Raw genomic sequence first — 16,263 nt, 5'->3', positions numbered from 1 at the left:
CACCGGCCACAGTGGGAAACGTGGATCCGGGCATGACCGAGCGAGAAAATCGGGGCAGAAAGGAGCTGCTGTCGCAAGCTGAGTCACCTGCTCCGCCTGGCGCTGCCGAGCGGCTGGGGCCGGGTTATTTTGGAGAGCTGCGTGGGCAGATGCTGATAACACACTTTCTTCTTCCCTGCAAATTCTTCCGCGCTGACTCTGTGCTGCAGCGGGGAGTTAAAAGCGGGGATGTGCGGTGGGCGATGGGGCTGGCGCTGGAGTTTTCCTCTCGGCCCCCCGGTTTGGGTGGCGGCTGCGGCTTCCGCGCTGATGGGCACAAGGTGCAGGTGAGAGCTGAGCACGTGCGCGCTCATTGCACCCATGGGCAGCGGCACCACCGTGGCTTCCCCCAACATCACCCTCCTGCCGCCACGGACCGACCCGACCCCGGCCCCGGCCGAAACCTCCGCGCTGGAGCATCCCGGGGGAGGAGGGCAGCCGGCATCGCCCGCTGCCAGAGGCTCCTCTGAAGTGGTTTCGGAGCCAAAATTCACCGCTGGGCTGCGTGTGGGCCGCCAGCAAGAGCCTTCCCCTCCGCGTGTCACAGCAGCGCTGCTGCCACATCGCAGGAACCGGCCACCATCACACAGACGTGGCTTATTTTTCCTCCTAAGGGACTACAAAAAGCCCCCAGGGCTCTCGCACCTTCTGCTTGCAGTTTGCTGCAAGATGGGCAGCAAAGAATGCACGTCCCTATTCTTCCCCCACCCCTTTTTTTTTTTCCTTTTTTTTTTGTTTTTTTTTGGTTTTTTTGAAAGGCTGGAAAGCATCCCTAGAAAGCTTCCTGATTATTTTGGCCCCCCCCAAATGCCCCGCATCTCTCATCTGCTCCTCCTGGGCACTTCCATGGGGCCACAGGCGCCCCCAGCAGAGCCCCCAGGGACCAGGCGGGGCGCTGGGTCCGGGACAAAGAGCATCGTCCCCGCTGCCGAGGTTAATAACCGCCACACAAAAGGTCTTTTAAGCTTTCCCAATAAAATTCATTCTCCTGCTGTATGAACCGGGGTCCGGCCTCCACCCCACCTCCGCGGGGTCCTCGGGGGGAGCTGGAGGAAGGGGCAGGTTTTTGCCTTAGTTTCTGATAATGAGAAAACCACACCAGAACACAAACTCGAGCAGGAAGAGAGGGACAAAGTCCCAAGCCGGGCCTAGGACTGCCCAATCGTACGTGCTTTCCCGTCCATTTTTTTCCTTCATTTGTTTGAGGCTTGCCTATGCCCAACACCCAAACTGCTTTAAAGAGGGCGCTTCGAGCATTTCCATCCCTTATTGTGCTCTGGGTGCAATTAAATTACGCTAACAGGATAAACCCAGCTAATAAAGCACTGAGCAAACCCCACGACCGGTACCGTGACTGCTCCTGACGGCCACCACATGCGGGGACACGTCTGAGCCCCAACGATGCTCCACCACTGTCCTGGGTGATGTGGTTGAGCAGCATCCCACGGGAAAACTCCCCCCGGAGCGCGATCCACCGCTCCGAGCCCCTCTCTTAGGGCTGTCCTTTGTTTTCCCTGGTGCTGCTGCTGCTTTTTTTTTTTTTTTAAATACCGCCTAATACAATTTTAATGAGGCTGGGGCGCCTGCCAACTGTTGGGACAGCCGCAGGAGAACCTCTGCTGAGCTGCCTGGCGGCATATGGCAGGGAGGCCGGGGCAGCCGGGCACCCCGGGGTGTCCCCCGTGGCCACCAGTAGCAGCAAGGGACTCGTCGGGGACCCCAGGGAGATACAGCCCCCGGCCGGGTTGTTGGGTCTGCGCTTGGGGCTTCTTCCCAGCACCGGTCCAGCGGTCCCTGATGGCAGGGTGGTTTTGGCAAAGCCCTCTGTCCCACCAGAGTTGGGCTCACTGGGCTGCACAAGGTCACCCCGTCCGGTGCCAGGGCTCCTGTTGTCACCAAGCCCTGTCCTGCTTGAGGACAGAGGTGGCTGGAAAGACGGTGGCTGCCCGGCTGTGTTGGTCCCCGAGCTCTGCTGAGCCCCCTTGGTGGGGTGAGGGGGGGATACCCACGTTGGGAGGAGCTTCCCAGACCAGCCTTGGCCATCTCGCAGCCACTGCCACCACCGTAAGGGACATTGACACCCCTGGGACATCTGCCTGCACGTGCCAGCGACACCAAGCTGGAGTTCACAGAGATCCCGGGGGGAACAGGCAGCTGTAAGCCAGTCTGTGCCCCGTGAGCTGCTGGGATGAAAACCTGCGAGCAGCCTCCTCGCAGCGAGCCCCCAAAATTGCTCCACCAAAGACGAGGAGGGCTGAGACCCGGCTGGCAGCTGAGATGTGGCTTGAAGGCAGAGGACAGCCACGCTCCGAGGGGTGACCCGGTGGCACTGGCTCCAGACGCGCTGTGACACAGCGGTGACCCAACGGGCTGCGTGTGCCGGAGGAGAGGGCTGGACACGCAGCCCAAAGCATCCCCCGGCTGCTGCGCCTCGGGCTGGTGCCTCCATCTCCGTCCCACTGTGCCACCATGCCCCTTCGCCTGGGGACATCTGCTGCCCTGGGACGGCTCCGCTGTCCTCCAGGGGGACAGAAGGATGAAGCAGCCCATTGCACCCCTATAACTCTTCACCAGATGTTGCCGTACCCTGCGTTGGCCATCTCTGCCCTCCCCCAAACCCCCCGTGCCCGCCGTTGGCACCGCGCCGGTGTGCCCCGCAGCCCGCCCTCCCCGCAGCGGCCCCAGCCACCAGCTCCGTGTTCAAACCCGATTTCACGAGCTCAGCTCAAAGCCCCCGGGACCGCTCGCAAACCAAGCCGGGCTGCGACAAAAAGCATCCAGGCAAGCATGAAAATCCGAGGGCGTTTCTGTGCCCGAGGCGGGCAAGACAAGGGTCACTCCATGACCGGGGCTCCTTTTCTCTTTGCTTTTCTTTTTCGGAGCCGGGGTTTATTTGAAGTCCCAGCGGGTGAGTCACGCAGCCCCTCCGGAGGGGACACGGCCGTGCTCCGGAAAGCCCTTGTCATGGATGCTGTGCGCTGAGGATGAGGTCTCCTGCAGGAGCGATGGTGGGAGGGCTGTGGGGGGTGGGGTGGGTGACCTCAGAAGCGTTTAGTCACGGCAGCTTCCAAAGACGATGGGAAATGCAATATATAGAGGGAAACCCAGCGCCTTTCTTACTGCTCCAGCGCACCCGGCACGCACGGATGCACCCGGGAGATGGGTTTTGACTGCTGCATCCCCAGGCCGGGGGGGCACCAGTCATCCTTTGCCACCACAGTGACACGTGGGGGACATCTCGGACGGCATTTGGGGCTCTCCCGTCCCCGCCAAGCGCAGGCTGCCCACGCCGTGAGGGCAGCTGAGCCAGGCAGTGCCAGCCATCCGCGCCGCGCTGCCGGGCGGTGGGGAGAAAACAGGGTGGGTTGTTTGGTGTTTTTTTTTTCTTTTTCCTGCATAATTGCTAATTTTTTTTTTTTTTTTTTTTTTTTTTGCCTGTGTGTGTCGAACAGAAAAGCCGTTTCTTTCTCAGCCTCGCCACCATCTGCCCGCTGCGGCAGGAGAAGGCAGATCCCGGCAGCTGTGGGTCCCGGGCAGCTGCTCGGCCTCGTGGCCGGGTCCTAACGCCGGGATTGCTTTTACCAAAAGGAGCGTTTTTGCGAGAAAAACGTGGCTGTGCCTAGCTGGCGCTGGGGGAGATTTGTTCCCGGCCCGGCTGAGAGGCTGTGGGGTTGGTTCTGGTTGCAAATGGTCTGTCTGTCTGTCTGTCTGTCTGTCCGGATTCGCAGGGCTGTGAGGCAAGCGCCAGCGCAGAGCAGGTCTGGCCGAGGCATGCGGGAAAACAAACCCCATGCAGGGCTGGCAGGTTTGCCCCCGGGGGTGGTTGTGCCATCGCTCCCCCCGGGGCAGGGGCGGGTGGTTGTGGGGTGGTGCAGGGGCTCTAACCAGTACGGCCAGTGCAGAACCAGTGGAGCCTGGAGGGCCTGGGGGGGCTGGATGAGGTCCTGCCCGAGGTGGGGGATGAGCGTGGGGAAAGGCTCTGTGCCAGCCAGCCCCGAGCGCACACTGTCCCACCCGTGCCCTTCCCTTGTCCGGCTTCCCGATCTGCCTGGAAACCAGTCCCTGTGTCCCTCCTATCCCTTTTTCTCCAATTATCTACTTTTGCACATTTCCCCAGCGAACAGCTCGTTTCCCCCAACCCTTTTCCCCCCACAAGGGCGCGGGAGCCTGTGTGCAGCCTGGGGGGGGCTTCAAATCTGCCACCCCAGCCACGCTCCTCTTCCTCGGGGTTCGTTTCCATGTTATAGACATGGGAAGTGTCCTTGTCCCCAGGGAGCGGTGGGCAGCACCCCTGGGCAGCACAGGCAGCTCTCCCGCGCTGCGGTCCCTCGCGGGGTCAGCCCTGCGGTACGCGCCACCGGAGCGTGGCCTCGGACGCCGCTGACCCGCACCCCGAGAAACGGCCTCAAAACACCCGCCTTGCACAGGAGCGCCCCTGTTTTGTTTCTGGTTTTGCTGGGGGAATTGGGATTCCCCACAGCCCAGGTACGCCAGCCTCGCTGGGGCCTGGCGCGGGGCGCCGGGGTGACTCGGCGGTGGCAGGGGGGCCGTGGCACCTTTCACCCTTCTCCCCTTCTGTCCCGCAGCCCCGCAGCGTGGCCAACGGCCCCGGAGGGGCAGAGGGGTGCTGGGGGGGTCCGGCAATGTAGGAGGAGTCTTATAATGGGATGGGGTCTCGCAAGGCAGGAGGGGGACTTGCGGTTCAAGGGGATGTCTTGCAATGCAGGGGGTGGTCTTATAATGAGGGGGGGATCCTGGAATGCATAGGGGGGTCTTGTATTGTTGGGGGGGGTCTTGCCACACAGGGGGTGTTCTTGCAATGGGGGGAGCACCCTGGGGTTAAAGGGGGCTCCTGCTACGCAATGCCAAGGGTTGGACACGCAGGGAGGAGTCTTGAAATGGGGTGGGGAGGAGTGGGGGGGTGTCTTCCATTGCAGGAGAGGGGTCTTGCAATGGGGGGGGGGGATTCCTGCAATGCAGAGGGGGTCTTGGGGCGTGTGTGGGGTGGCCTTGCAATGCAGGGAGGGGATTTGCCATGTGGTGGGGGTCTCGCAATTGTGCGTGGGGGGATCCTGCAATTCAAGGGGGGCTTTTGTAATGCAGGGAAGGGTCTTGCAATGCAGCGGGGTCTTGCGATGTTTGGGGGGGGGGGAGGCATGCAAAATTCAAGGGGGCTCTGGCAATGCCGGGAGGGGTCTTGCCATGCAGTGAGGATCTTGCAATGTGGGGTGGGGGGGAAATCCTACAATTCAAGGGGGCTTTTGTAATGCAGGGAAAGGTCTTGCGATGCAGCGCAGTCTCGCAATGGGGGGGGGGGGGGTCCTGCTATTCAAGGGGGCTCTTGCTCCACCGGGAGGGGTCCTGCCCCACTGCGGGGCTCTGGGGGGCGGCGGGAGGGGGGGGGGGAGGCAGCGGCGGAGGCCGGAGGGGGCGGGCGGGCGTGGAGAGGGGGGGTCTCAGCAGGGGGGGGGCGGCCCCAGCGAGCGGAGGAGCGGGGGGGGGGGGGGAAGGCGGTGCCGCGGCGGCAGCGCTATAAAGGCGGCGTCGGGGCGGGCGCGACGGCAGCGGCGGTCGGTGGCGGCGGCGGCAGGATGACGGCGAACGGGACGGCGGAGCCGGTGCAGATCCAGTTCGGGCTCATCAACTGCAGCAACAAGTACCTGACGGCGGAGGCTTTCGGGTTCAAGGTGAACGCCTCGGCCGCCAGCATGAAGAAGAAGCAGATCTGGACGCTGGAGCAGGACGGGGAGGACTCCAGCGCCGTGCTGCTCAAAAGCCACCTGGGCCGGTACCTGGCGGCCGACAAGGACGGCCGGGTGAGCTGCGACAGCGAAGAGCCGGGTCCCGACTGTCGCTTCTTGGTGGTGGCTCACGGCGACGGGCGCTGGTCGCTGCAGTCCGAACCCCACCGCCGTTTCTTCGGCGGCACCGAGGACCGCCTCTCCTGCTTCGCCCCCGCCGTCTCGGCCACCGAGAAATGGAGCGTCCACCTGGCCATGCATCCCCAGGCCAACCTCTACAGCCTGGCCCGCAAACGCTACGCCCACCTGGGACCCCGCCGCGACGAGCTGGCCGTGGACCGCGACGTGCCGTGGGGGGTGGATGCCCTCATCACCCTCCTCTTCGTGGAGCAGCGGTACAGCCTGCAGAGCTGCGACCACCGCCTGCTCCGCTGCGACGGTCGCCTGGTCCCCGCCGCCGAGCCCGGTACCGCCTTCACCCTCGAGTTTCGCTGCGGGAAGGTGGCCTTTCGCGACGGGGAGGGTCGCTACCTCGCCCCCTCGGGACCCAGCGGCACCCTCAAGGCGGGCAAGAGCGCCAAGGTGGGCAAGGACGAGCTCTTCGCCCTCGAACAGAGCTGCCCGCAGGTCGTGCTCCGGGCCGGCAACGACAGGAACGTCTCCACCCGGCAAGGTACGAGGGGATGGGGACACACACACACACACGCGACGCGCCTCGGCCACCCCTAAGTCCCTGGGGTGTCGCCGCCCCGGGGTGAGCCCCTGAATCCCCCCCGGCATCGGGGCATGGCGCGCCCCGAGCTGCCCCCCCTGCATCCCTCCGGCATCACCTCCTGCGCATCCCCTGCATCCCTTCGGAGCGCCCCCCCCCCCCCTCCCCCGGCAGCCCCCTCCCATCCCCCCAGCATCCCCTGCCTCCCTGCAGCAGCAACCCCACAGGGTGCCCTCCTGCATCCCTCCGGCGTCACCTCTTTAGGGTCTCTTACGTCCCCCCCCCCCCTTGAGCCCCTCTTCACACCCCTGTAGTCACCATCTCCCCAGGGCACCCCCCTCACCCCTCCAGCATGGCTGCCGCCGCCCCTCCCCCAATCCCTCCATCATCCTGCCCCCCCCCCCCCCGCACCCCTCCCACATTCCCTCTCCCATCCCCCTCCAGCGTCGCCTGCCTGGGGGCCCCCCATCCCTCCAGCACCCCCCATCCCTCCAGCATCGCCTCCGCAGGGCGCCCTGAGGGGGGGGGGGGGGGGGAATGGTGAGGGGTGTGCCTTGGGGTGCAGGGATGGACGGGGAGGGGGAGGGGAGAGGGTTGGGGGGGTGGATGGGGTCTTCCCATGCCATGAAGGAGGCAGGGCTGCCATCCATCGCCTTCCTACCTGCGGAGCCCATTGTTCACCCAACAAAGCCTCCACCAAACTCCCCCTTCCCCGAGCATCCCTGAGCCATCGGCTGCCCCCCCCGCGTCCCCCCGCAACTCGCCACCCGGTGCTGCTCCCCGGCCACATGGTCGCCCGCCCTTCTCCCAGCACCCAGCCTGCATCCCCCCCCTCCCCTCCCCCATCCCCCCAGCTTGAGGGGTGCTCGCTGGAGGGGTGGTGGTGGGGGGGGGTGTCCCCCACTCTGCAGGCAGGGCGATGCTGGAGGTACAGGGCTACTTGCCACGAGGCTTGCGAGCCCAGGGGGGCACATGGCCGGGTCAGGCCGGCACACGCCGGGCGCGGGATGGGTGCGAGCACGTCTGGCTGCTGCGATGCCTGCAGGAACAAGCAGCGGGGAATTTTTATATATATATATATATATATTTCTTTTTTTTTTTTCTTTTGTGTGGATATAATATTTCAAGGTTGCAGCTTAACCCCCATCCGTGCCTGGGCAGCTCCTCGCAGGGAGCTCATGGCTTTTCTTCTTTCCTAGAGCAAATCCTGCCCTGCCAAGCAGCCCCTTAAAAAAATAAATTTATATATATATATAAATGCCTGCAAAGATGGGCAGTGGGGACTATTTGCCCAGGCGCAGGGGTTTGGGGGGGGGAGGGGGAGGGGGGAGGAGGAGAAGGAGGATGGTGATGGCGGGAGGCTGCCGCAGCGCCGTGGGGGGAAGGGCTGCTGCAGCCCTTTGTCACCGGAGATGGGAAAACCAGATGTGGGGGGGGGGGAGATGTGCGGAGGGGGGGGACGGGGGACGGGACCCCACGGCGCGGGTGGGAGAGCTGTTGGCGGACCCGTCGGCTTTGTGTGATTCGGGATGGATGGGGGGTGAGGGGTGGGAAAAGGGGGGGGGGGGTGGGGAAGGCACAAATCTCCCCAGCAACAGGGGGCTCTGGGCTGTGCCCGGCCCCTTTCCAAGCAAAACACGGTGGGGAGGGCCGCGCTGGGGCTGCACATCCTCACTGGAGTCCCGTTTTGGCCAGAAAAGCCGTTTCCACCCGCTTTATCCTGCCCGGCAGCAGGGAGAGGCTGGGAGCTGCTGCTCGCCGGGGCTCGCCCTCCCTTCTCCCGTCGGGAAAGGGCCTCGTCCCAAGGTTATGGAGAAGGCAGCCGAAAAAACAGCCGCCGGAGGAAGCGGTTGCAGCCAGACAGTCCTTTCCCCCGCCGAGCTGATAACCCCGCGGCTGCTGGCAGATGCGCCGGAGGCCGCCGGGGATGCGGGATGCGGGATGCGGGCAGGGAGCGGCTGTGGCTCGGCACAGGCTCCTGGGAAAAGGCTGCTCGTTCCCGCGTGGAGTCAGGAACGGAGCAGGGATGGCAGTGGCTGTGCTCCCGCTGACCCCATGAGAGGAGCGGGGATGGCCCCACGGGGGACTTTTGTGGCTCCCGCAGCTGGGAGCTGGAGCGGGTCCAGCCTCGGGGACAGCGCTGTCCCACGAGTGCCGAGTCAGCTCCTGGCTTGGAGCCTCCTCCCTGTCCCGGGGATGGCCGACGTCGCTGATCCCTGCACACAGGGCGCTGGGGACCACGACGCCAACAATCCCGGGAGGGGGAGCAGGAGGTGGGTGCCAGCGCTGGGGCTGGCCCTGGCACCTCTCCCCTGCCTCCAGCCGCAGAAGGACGGGGTCCCCGGAGAGCCCCGGGCTCCGTGAGAGCCCCCGTCTCCCCACTGCACCTTCAAACCGCACCGAATCGGGGTGCTGCCCGCCGAAAGCAGCCTCCTCCCCGGCTCAATGGCTCCTTTCTAGCCCCGGCTGCGGCAACAAAGGGCTCTTTGTGGCGCGAGGGTCCCGGGGGCAGAGCGCTGGCGTCCTCCCCGCTCCGCTGGGCCCCTGCCAACCCCCCGCCCGGCCGAGGTGTGCCGCCTGCCTCCCCCACCGCCATGGGGGGAGAGGATGGGCCGACAGGGAGTGAAGCATTTCGGGAAGAGGGGTCCGAGGAGGGGGGAGGCGAGCGAGCAGTGCGGTGATGGGAGCGCGCCTGGGCATGCCGGGTTGGCAATGGGGAGCTCTGCTCCGGGGCCAGGAGTCGTGTGTCGTCCCCCCCAGCACAGGGTGGGTTGATGCTGGTTGATTCCCCCCCTCCCCCCGGCTTCACCTTGGTGCTACAGTGAGGTGGAGAGGTGCAGCTCTGGGGTGGGGGGCGCGTGGGCTCGGCCATTTCATCCGGAGATGCCAAGTGGCGCGTTGGCACTTGGGGGATACCACGAAGACACAGGAAATCCATAGGGAAGGAGAGATGGGTTTTCCAGGAAATCTGTGTTTCACCTTCACCCCACACCCGTGACCCCCTTCGCAGAGCTGCACCCCCCGGCGGAGGAGCTGCGTGATTCCCGGCTGCTCCGGGCTGTTGCTTTTAGACAAAAACGTGTTTGAATTTATTTACGGGTGCAGCGTAAGCCCGTCCGAAGGGCAGGGAGGGGACAAGCCGAGTCTCGGGGCACGTGCGCGGCTGCAGCGTGCGTGGGGTGCAGGGCGCCAGAACCCTGCGGGGAGACTGGACCCGACCTGCATGGGCAGAGCTGGGTGCAGCCGCCCCCCCCCAACCCCCGCCCCCGGCTGCTGGGGCATGAGGACCTGAAATCCTGCCCTTGCCTCCCACGAGGGCTCGGGGGCTTTGCGGGGCGCTGCCGGCGCTCCCTCGGAGGGAGGCGGGCTGGGGTTTTTAGGCATAATGGTTTTTTTTTTTTATTTTTTGGAAGGGAGCCTCTTGGCTTTTGGGGAGTTGGGGGATGGGGAAGGTGCAGCATCCCGCCTGCTCCCGGTGCTGGGCTGGGCTGGCAGCTGCCTGCGGGCCCTGCCGGCTCCCAGCCATGGGAAGGCAGCGAGCAGAACCTGTGCAGAGGCAGCTCCTGATGTGTGGGGCTGCCCCCCCCGTGGGTCTGGGTACGGGGGTGCTCCAGCTGGCTCATCCCACCAGTTGGCCGTGGTCAACCCAGGCTCTGGCATCCTCCATGGAGTGTGTCCATGGGTCTCACCATCGCAGGATGGCTCATAGGACACCCTCTGCATGAACTTAATGTAGGGGGAAAGGTTTTTGCGTGCTGTAAACGCCCCCCGTGATGGGTCTGCAGCCCCTCCCTCGTGGCATGGAGGTTGGCACGGCCATGGCAAACTGCTGCTCCTTTGGATGGAGAAGCCTTGTCCCTTTGGGAGGTGCGGGAAGGCGTGTGCGTGCTCTGGGATGGCCACGGGCCTCCGTCTGCGTCCGCTGTCCTGGGCTGGAGAGCGGCGAGGGCCGGGGCATCGATCCCGCAAACCCGAGGGGTCGGCAGCGGCTGGAAACGTCGGCAGCTGAGGACTTGGGAAGCCCATTCCTGCTCCAGTGCCGGCTCTCCTCCCCATCGCCCTTCCCCGGCTCTCCTCTCCGGGGACCTCCAGCCCAGGGGCTTTGTCTGGGGGAGGCTCGGTGTTGGGAAGCCCTGGGGGGACACACGCCTCAGCCCCCCCAGCTCCCACCTCCAGCCTTTGCGTCATCCCCAAGACCCCCCGTAGCAAACCCGTGTCGCAGACAGAGCCGGAGGCCGTCGCACGCGGGGAATTTTGGGGGGCGCAGATGCGCCTCCCGCTCTCGCCCTTCCCGAAGTGCCACCCTCCCCTCCCCCCCAGCCTCCAGCTGTAATTAGCAACTTCGTCAAGGTCAGGCAGAGAGTCACGCCGGCTCCAGACTGTAAATTTACCAAGAGCGGTAATTAAAGCTTGATTGGAGCGGCAGCGGCTCGGCTGGGCGCTGCGGGAGATGCCGGCTCCCTGCCACGGCCCTGGGCTGCGACGAGCAGAGGGGGGGGGTGGGGGGGGTGGCTGGAGGGACAGCCTCTCTCCTGCCCGATGGGGACACCGGGACATCTCTCTTGGACCCGCCATGGTCCTGCCACCTCTCAGCTCATCCTTCCTCCAGCATTTCCCCAGCTGTGACCCCCCAAACCTCCTGCTCCGGCTCAGTTACAGCCCTTTGAAGCCTCCTCCTGCCCCAGCAGTAATTGCATTCCTTTCTGCTGAGTCGGTGTAACCCAACCCAGCCCCCCTTTCGGGGAGGGGGCGGTGGGAGACCCTCCTGCCGCCAGGCCCTGCGAGGCTGCGGGGAAAGCCAAACCTCCGCACGACAGCCAGAGCGCGGGCAACCGCATGGTGGGGAGGTGGGGAGGGCTGGTGGGTTCGCTGTGCTCCGTGGTGGGGGTCTCTGGGGGAGAGGGGACGGTGCTGGGGGGCTCCCAGCACTCGCTGCTCCATCTCCAGCCCGTCCGATCCTGCTCTGCGGCTCAAAGCACCCCCCTGTCCCCTCCCCAGGCTGTCCCCATCGTGGTGCCTGCGGGTCAGGGAGCTCTTCCCCTAAAAGGGTGGCAAACCGCAGCAGCAGCTCTGGTGGATTTTGGGGTGCCCGCAGCCTTGGGTGGTGGGCTGCATCCCCTCCCGCAGCCCAGTCCCTCTCCATGAGCCCCCCCCCCTCTCCAAGAGCCCCTCGTCCCCCTCTCTCGCTCAGCTCCATCTCTCCGGCAGTGGTACGGCTCTGCCGCGGCGCTGCTTTCCCGGCGGGGGTGCAAAATCAAAACCAAATGTTTCCACCGACCGCTGGCTCAGCCCCCGGCGGCCCCGGGAGGCAGCGAGAGTGGGGCAACCACACGAGCCTCGGACTTGGCCACTGGGGATGGGGTTGGTGGCCGTGCAGCATCCCTCTGCCCTCCCCCCCCCCTGCGCTGCCCCAAATACCCCGGGGAGCAAAGCACCAGGGGGAGGGGGGGTCTGCGTGTCCCTCGGGTGCTGCAGAAGGTGCTGGAGGATGCGTGGTGGGGAAAAGGGGATGCGAACAGGCGGCGGTGTGGCAGCCATAGGGCAGTTTGGGTGTGGGAGATAAGATTACAGCCAACAAAGCAAAGCCTTCAAAGCCTAATCCCTTTGGGAAAGGCGGGAGGCTGATATGCAAAGCAGAGGCGGCTCCCCGGGGACCACGGGACGGAACATGGATGCCCGTTATGAGATGCAGGCAGGGTGATGGGAAGCCACCAGGTAGCTGTGTCTGCCCCAACCGCGGGGTCTGGGGGAAGGCATCTCCGTTTCCAAGGCTGATAGCTGGTGTGGAGGTAGATCACAGAATCATAGAATGGTTCAGGTTGGAAGGGACCTTGAAGATCATCTAGTTCCAACCCCCCTGTCCTGGGCAGGGCCACCTCCCACCAGCCCAGGTTGCTCCAAGCCCTGTCCAACTGGGCCTTGAACACCTCCAGGGATGGGGCAGCCACAGCTTCTCTGGGCAACTTGTTCCAGATGGTCCCTCCCCAGGGGTGCAGCTGGTGGGAGGTGGGACTTGCTGGTGGCTTTTCAGTGCAGAAAGGCCACCAAGGCTGCAGTTCCTGAAACCCTCCCAGCGACTGTGCTCGAAATCCTGAGAAACCGGGAGGCAATGCACCGTGGAGGAGCGCGGGGCTGAAGACATTGCCAGCCCCAGGAGCGGGCTCTTGTCTCCAGGAAAAGGCAAATTTGGGCAGAAAGGTTGCACACAGGCTTTGTGTCCTTTCCAGGGTTGTGTGCTTGGTTGGACTTGAGCCTGTCGGACCCGTGCAGCGGGAGAGGGACGCGGGTGCCTTCTGCTCGGAAAAACTCATCCAGTTCCTTTAAACCCAGTCGGTGTCGCCATCCCCTCCCGTGCTGCTCTCACCGGTTACGGACCGGTGCCCCACTGGTGGTACTGGGGCCTGTCTCTGCTCGTGGTGGCTGTACTTAGGCAGGGAGGAGCGGGGGCCGAGCATGAAACCCAGCGCGGCGGCTCGGCCTCTTTGCTTTGGCTGCGGCTTGTGACTCCCATCCCAAAAGTGTTTTTAGGCAGAAATCCACTGAGCTGGAGAGCTCTGGAGAGGGTTTGGCCCCGCTGGCCCTGACTAAGCAGGTTTGCTTGGGCTCAGTGCCTCTGGGTGGATGTGCACGTGGCCCGGGGGGAGGGGCTGGTGGTGGCCCCCGGACTGAGGCTGGTGGCCCCGGGACTGGCCACATCCACCTCCGAGGCTGGTGCCCAGGATGGGAATGGCCATCAAGTGCCAGGTCGTGGCCACAGCGACGTCCCTTCGGTGCAGGGACAGGTCACCCCTGCCGGCAGAGCCAGGGGATGGTTTTTTGGGAGCCAGGGAAGGGCTTGGCCGCCCCAGGGCTTTTCTGAACCTCCTCCCCCCGCAAGCCTTGCCGCCCCAATGGGCCGTGACAATTTACGGACAAAAAAATGGTGCCACGGTCCTTAAACATGCCGCGAGCTGGGGATTCATAGGTGGTGTGGCGACCTCTGCTAATGGACTGAATAACCTGGCTGTCACCTCTGGGGGGAAAAAAAAAAAAACTACAGCCCTTTTCCATGTGAAATATCTTAAGTTGGTTTTTGCTCGGTGCTTAATCGTGATGGAGATGGAGAGTCCTCAGCTGAAGCTCACGGCTGCCTCAGCTCAGTCCAGCCCCCCTTTATGGCCTTAATGCTTGAGTAGCCAAAGGAAAACCTGGATTTGACCCCAAAATGCCAGAGGGGAAATGTGTGCGAGGGATTCGGGAGTCACCAAAGCTCACCCAGGGGAGCGGGAGCACCTCTCAGTTGGGTTACCTGTGCTGCCCCCCGCACCCAGACCCACCGGAGGTGGGTTGGGGTCCCCCCCGGAACCCCCCACCTCCATCTAACTCTGCCCTCGCAGGGATGGACCTCTCAGCCAACCAAGATGAGGAGGGCGACCAGGAGACCTACCAGCTGGAGATCAACAAGGACACCAAGAAATGCGCCTTCAGGACCTACACTGGGAAGTACTGGACCCTCACCTCCAACGGGGGCATCCAGTCCACCGCCTCCACAAAGTGAGTCCCCCATCTCCGGCAGCTCAGGGCCGTGCCTGGGCTTCGGGGACCCCTCTGCATCTCCCTGGCAAATCCAGAGGGGATTTTCCAGACGAGGCGCTTGCCCTGAAATGCTTCCCAGCCAAGGCAGTGAATTCCCCGGAGCGGGGGCTGTGTCGGGGCTTGCTGCCCATGATGCTCGGGAAGTCCCTTGGGCCACGTAATCCTTCCCGGCCAGTTTGGGCTGTGGAAATGCTTTTCCCTGCACTTCAGCCCTACACTAGCTGAGAGACGGGCAGAAACCCCAAAAGCGCACTTACCTGCCTCCTGCCTGCGGGGCGAGGGCTTCCTATTGGGACGGCCACCACGATGTGGCTCATCCCGCTAATATGGATCGAATCAGGGTTTCCTGATCCAGCCGTGGCCCTTTCGGAGGCAGCGGGGTGGCACTGGCAGCATCCCCTTCCGTTGCATCCTGCTGACCACCCCCTCTGCCCCCGCAGGAACGCGAGTTGCTATTTTGACATCGAGTGGTGCGACAAGCGCATCACCCTGAAAGCTGCCAACGGCAAGTACGTGACGGCGAAGAAGAACGGGCAGCTGGCGGCCTCCATGGAGACGGCGGGTAAGGGACCCCCGTAGGGACCCCCACCCCACGCTGGGACGGCAGGGGACGGTCAAAGTTCCCCCTTCCCCTGAGCCGGGCTCCTCTTCCAAGCGATGCTCAGGGATGCGGGCGATAAGTTTCCTTAATGACCATTTCAGGTGCTGTGAGATGGGGGGACGGATGGGGTGGGTGAGAAATGGAGGGGGGGGGGGGGCATAGACCGCCCTCCTCACTCCTGCCAGCAGCTGAGGGGTCCGGGCTCTGCACACCCCCCCCCCAGGCCACTCTCACGGCCCCTTCTCCTCTCCGGCGCAGGCGAGACGGAGCATTTTGTGATGAAGCTGATCAACAGGCCCATCATCGTCCTCCGCGGCGAGCACGGCTTCATCGGGTGCCGGAAGGTGACCGGCACCCTGGACTCCAACCGCTCCTCCTACGACGTCTTCCAGCTGGAGTTCAACGATGGGGCCTACAACATCAAGGGTGAGTCGCTGGGGTTGGGTATGGGCTGGGGGGGCGATGGCCATCGGGGTCCCCGTGGTGGCTCATGGGGCCACCTTGTCCCCTCTCCCTCTGCCCGCAGATACCACCGGGAAGTACTGGATGGTGGGGAACGAGTCGTCCGTCACCAGCAGCAGCGACACCCCCGTGGACTTCTTTTTTGAGTTCTGCGACTATAACAAAGTGGCTATCAAAATCAATGGCAAATACCTGAAGGGTGACCACGCCGGGGTCCTCAAGGCATCCGCCGACACCATCGACGCCTCCACTCTCTGGGAATATTAATGCACTTTAGCGTACCTCCCGTTGCCAACTTCTCTTTCCCCTCCTCCGTCCTTTGTTTCTTTTTGGGGTTTTGTTTCTCCTCTCTGTAAAAGGATTTTCAGACTGGCTTGCCCTTCCCTCCTGCCGTAGAGTTGGTGCGTTACGTGGGAGGTGGGTCTCTATAAATCCCTGTAAGAACTGGAAAAGGGATGGGGCAGCCTGCCTATAGCTTTGTAGAGGGGTCTGTCTCTATCCGCCCCCCCCCCCCCACCTCCTCCCTCCAGGTTTGCTGGGCTTGGAAACTGCCGTACCCCCCCTTCCCGGCCCCGAGCATCACCTTAGGTAGTTTATTTTCCTCTCTTTGATTAAAAAAAGGGAATAAGATCACCTCTGTGCTCGCTTCTGCCATATCAGCGCTGGTGCCACCTCGCTCTGTGCTGCCAGCGTCCCCCGGAGCACCGGTCCCATCCCGCCCCGCTCCAGCCAGGGGCAGAGCGACGGTGCTGGGCTCAGCCGCCTCCTCCCGGCTCCCCCCGGCAGCTTCTCTCCGCTCCTGGCATTCGGGGCGGGATTCATCCCCAGCGGAGCCGTAAGAGGTGACCTTACATATCACAGCATCCCTGGGGACGGGGCTGGCGCCGGCCGGCACGTGTCCCCGCGGAAGGGCCAGCAAGCCAACCCACCCCCCCCCCCCATGCACCTGGAAATGATTTTTTAGGGTGATCCCGTCTGGAAAGCCTCAGCCTTTCATCTCATGGAGCCCTGTGCTCCTCACGTCCCTCTGCCCCTCCTCGTGCTTCTGGCTCTGGAGGAGCATCGGAGACCGCCACGGTGGGTCCAGCCCGGCGGGCGCCGGTCCTGCCGCTGTGCCTGGGAGGGGATGGCGG

At 64.0% G+C, this 16,263-nt stretch overlaps 1 protein-coding gene across 1 annotated transcript; it reads left to right on the top strand.

Annotated features, from left to right (window-relative positions):
• Positions 1-5,630: 5,630 nt before the first annotated feature.
• On the top strand, positions 5,631-15,397 carry FSCN1 (fascin actin-bundling protein 1; the record flags this gene model as incomplete). The annotated part of the gene is made up of 5 exons (XM_082490672.1): positions 5,631-6,453; positions 13,869-14,025; positions 14,508-14,629; positions 14,927-15,094; positions 15,195-15,397. 5 exons carry the CDS (start codon positions 5,631-5,633, stop codon positions 15,395-15,397), a joined length of 1,473 nt encoding a protein of 490 aa, XP_082346798.1.
• Between the last annotated feature and the right edge of the window lie 866 nt (positions 15,398-16,263).

This window comes from Vanellus vanellus (assembly GCF_965231255.1).
Source record: "Vanellus vanellus genome assembly, chromosome: 14".
Lineage (NCBI taxonomy): Eukaryota > Metazoa > Chordata > Aves > Charadriiformes > Charadriidae > Vanellus > Vanellus vanellus.
This window is presented reverse-complemented; position numbering and strand designations above follow the sequence as displayed.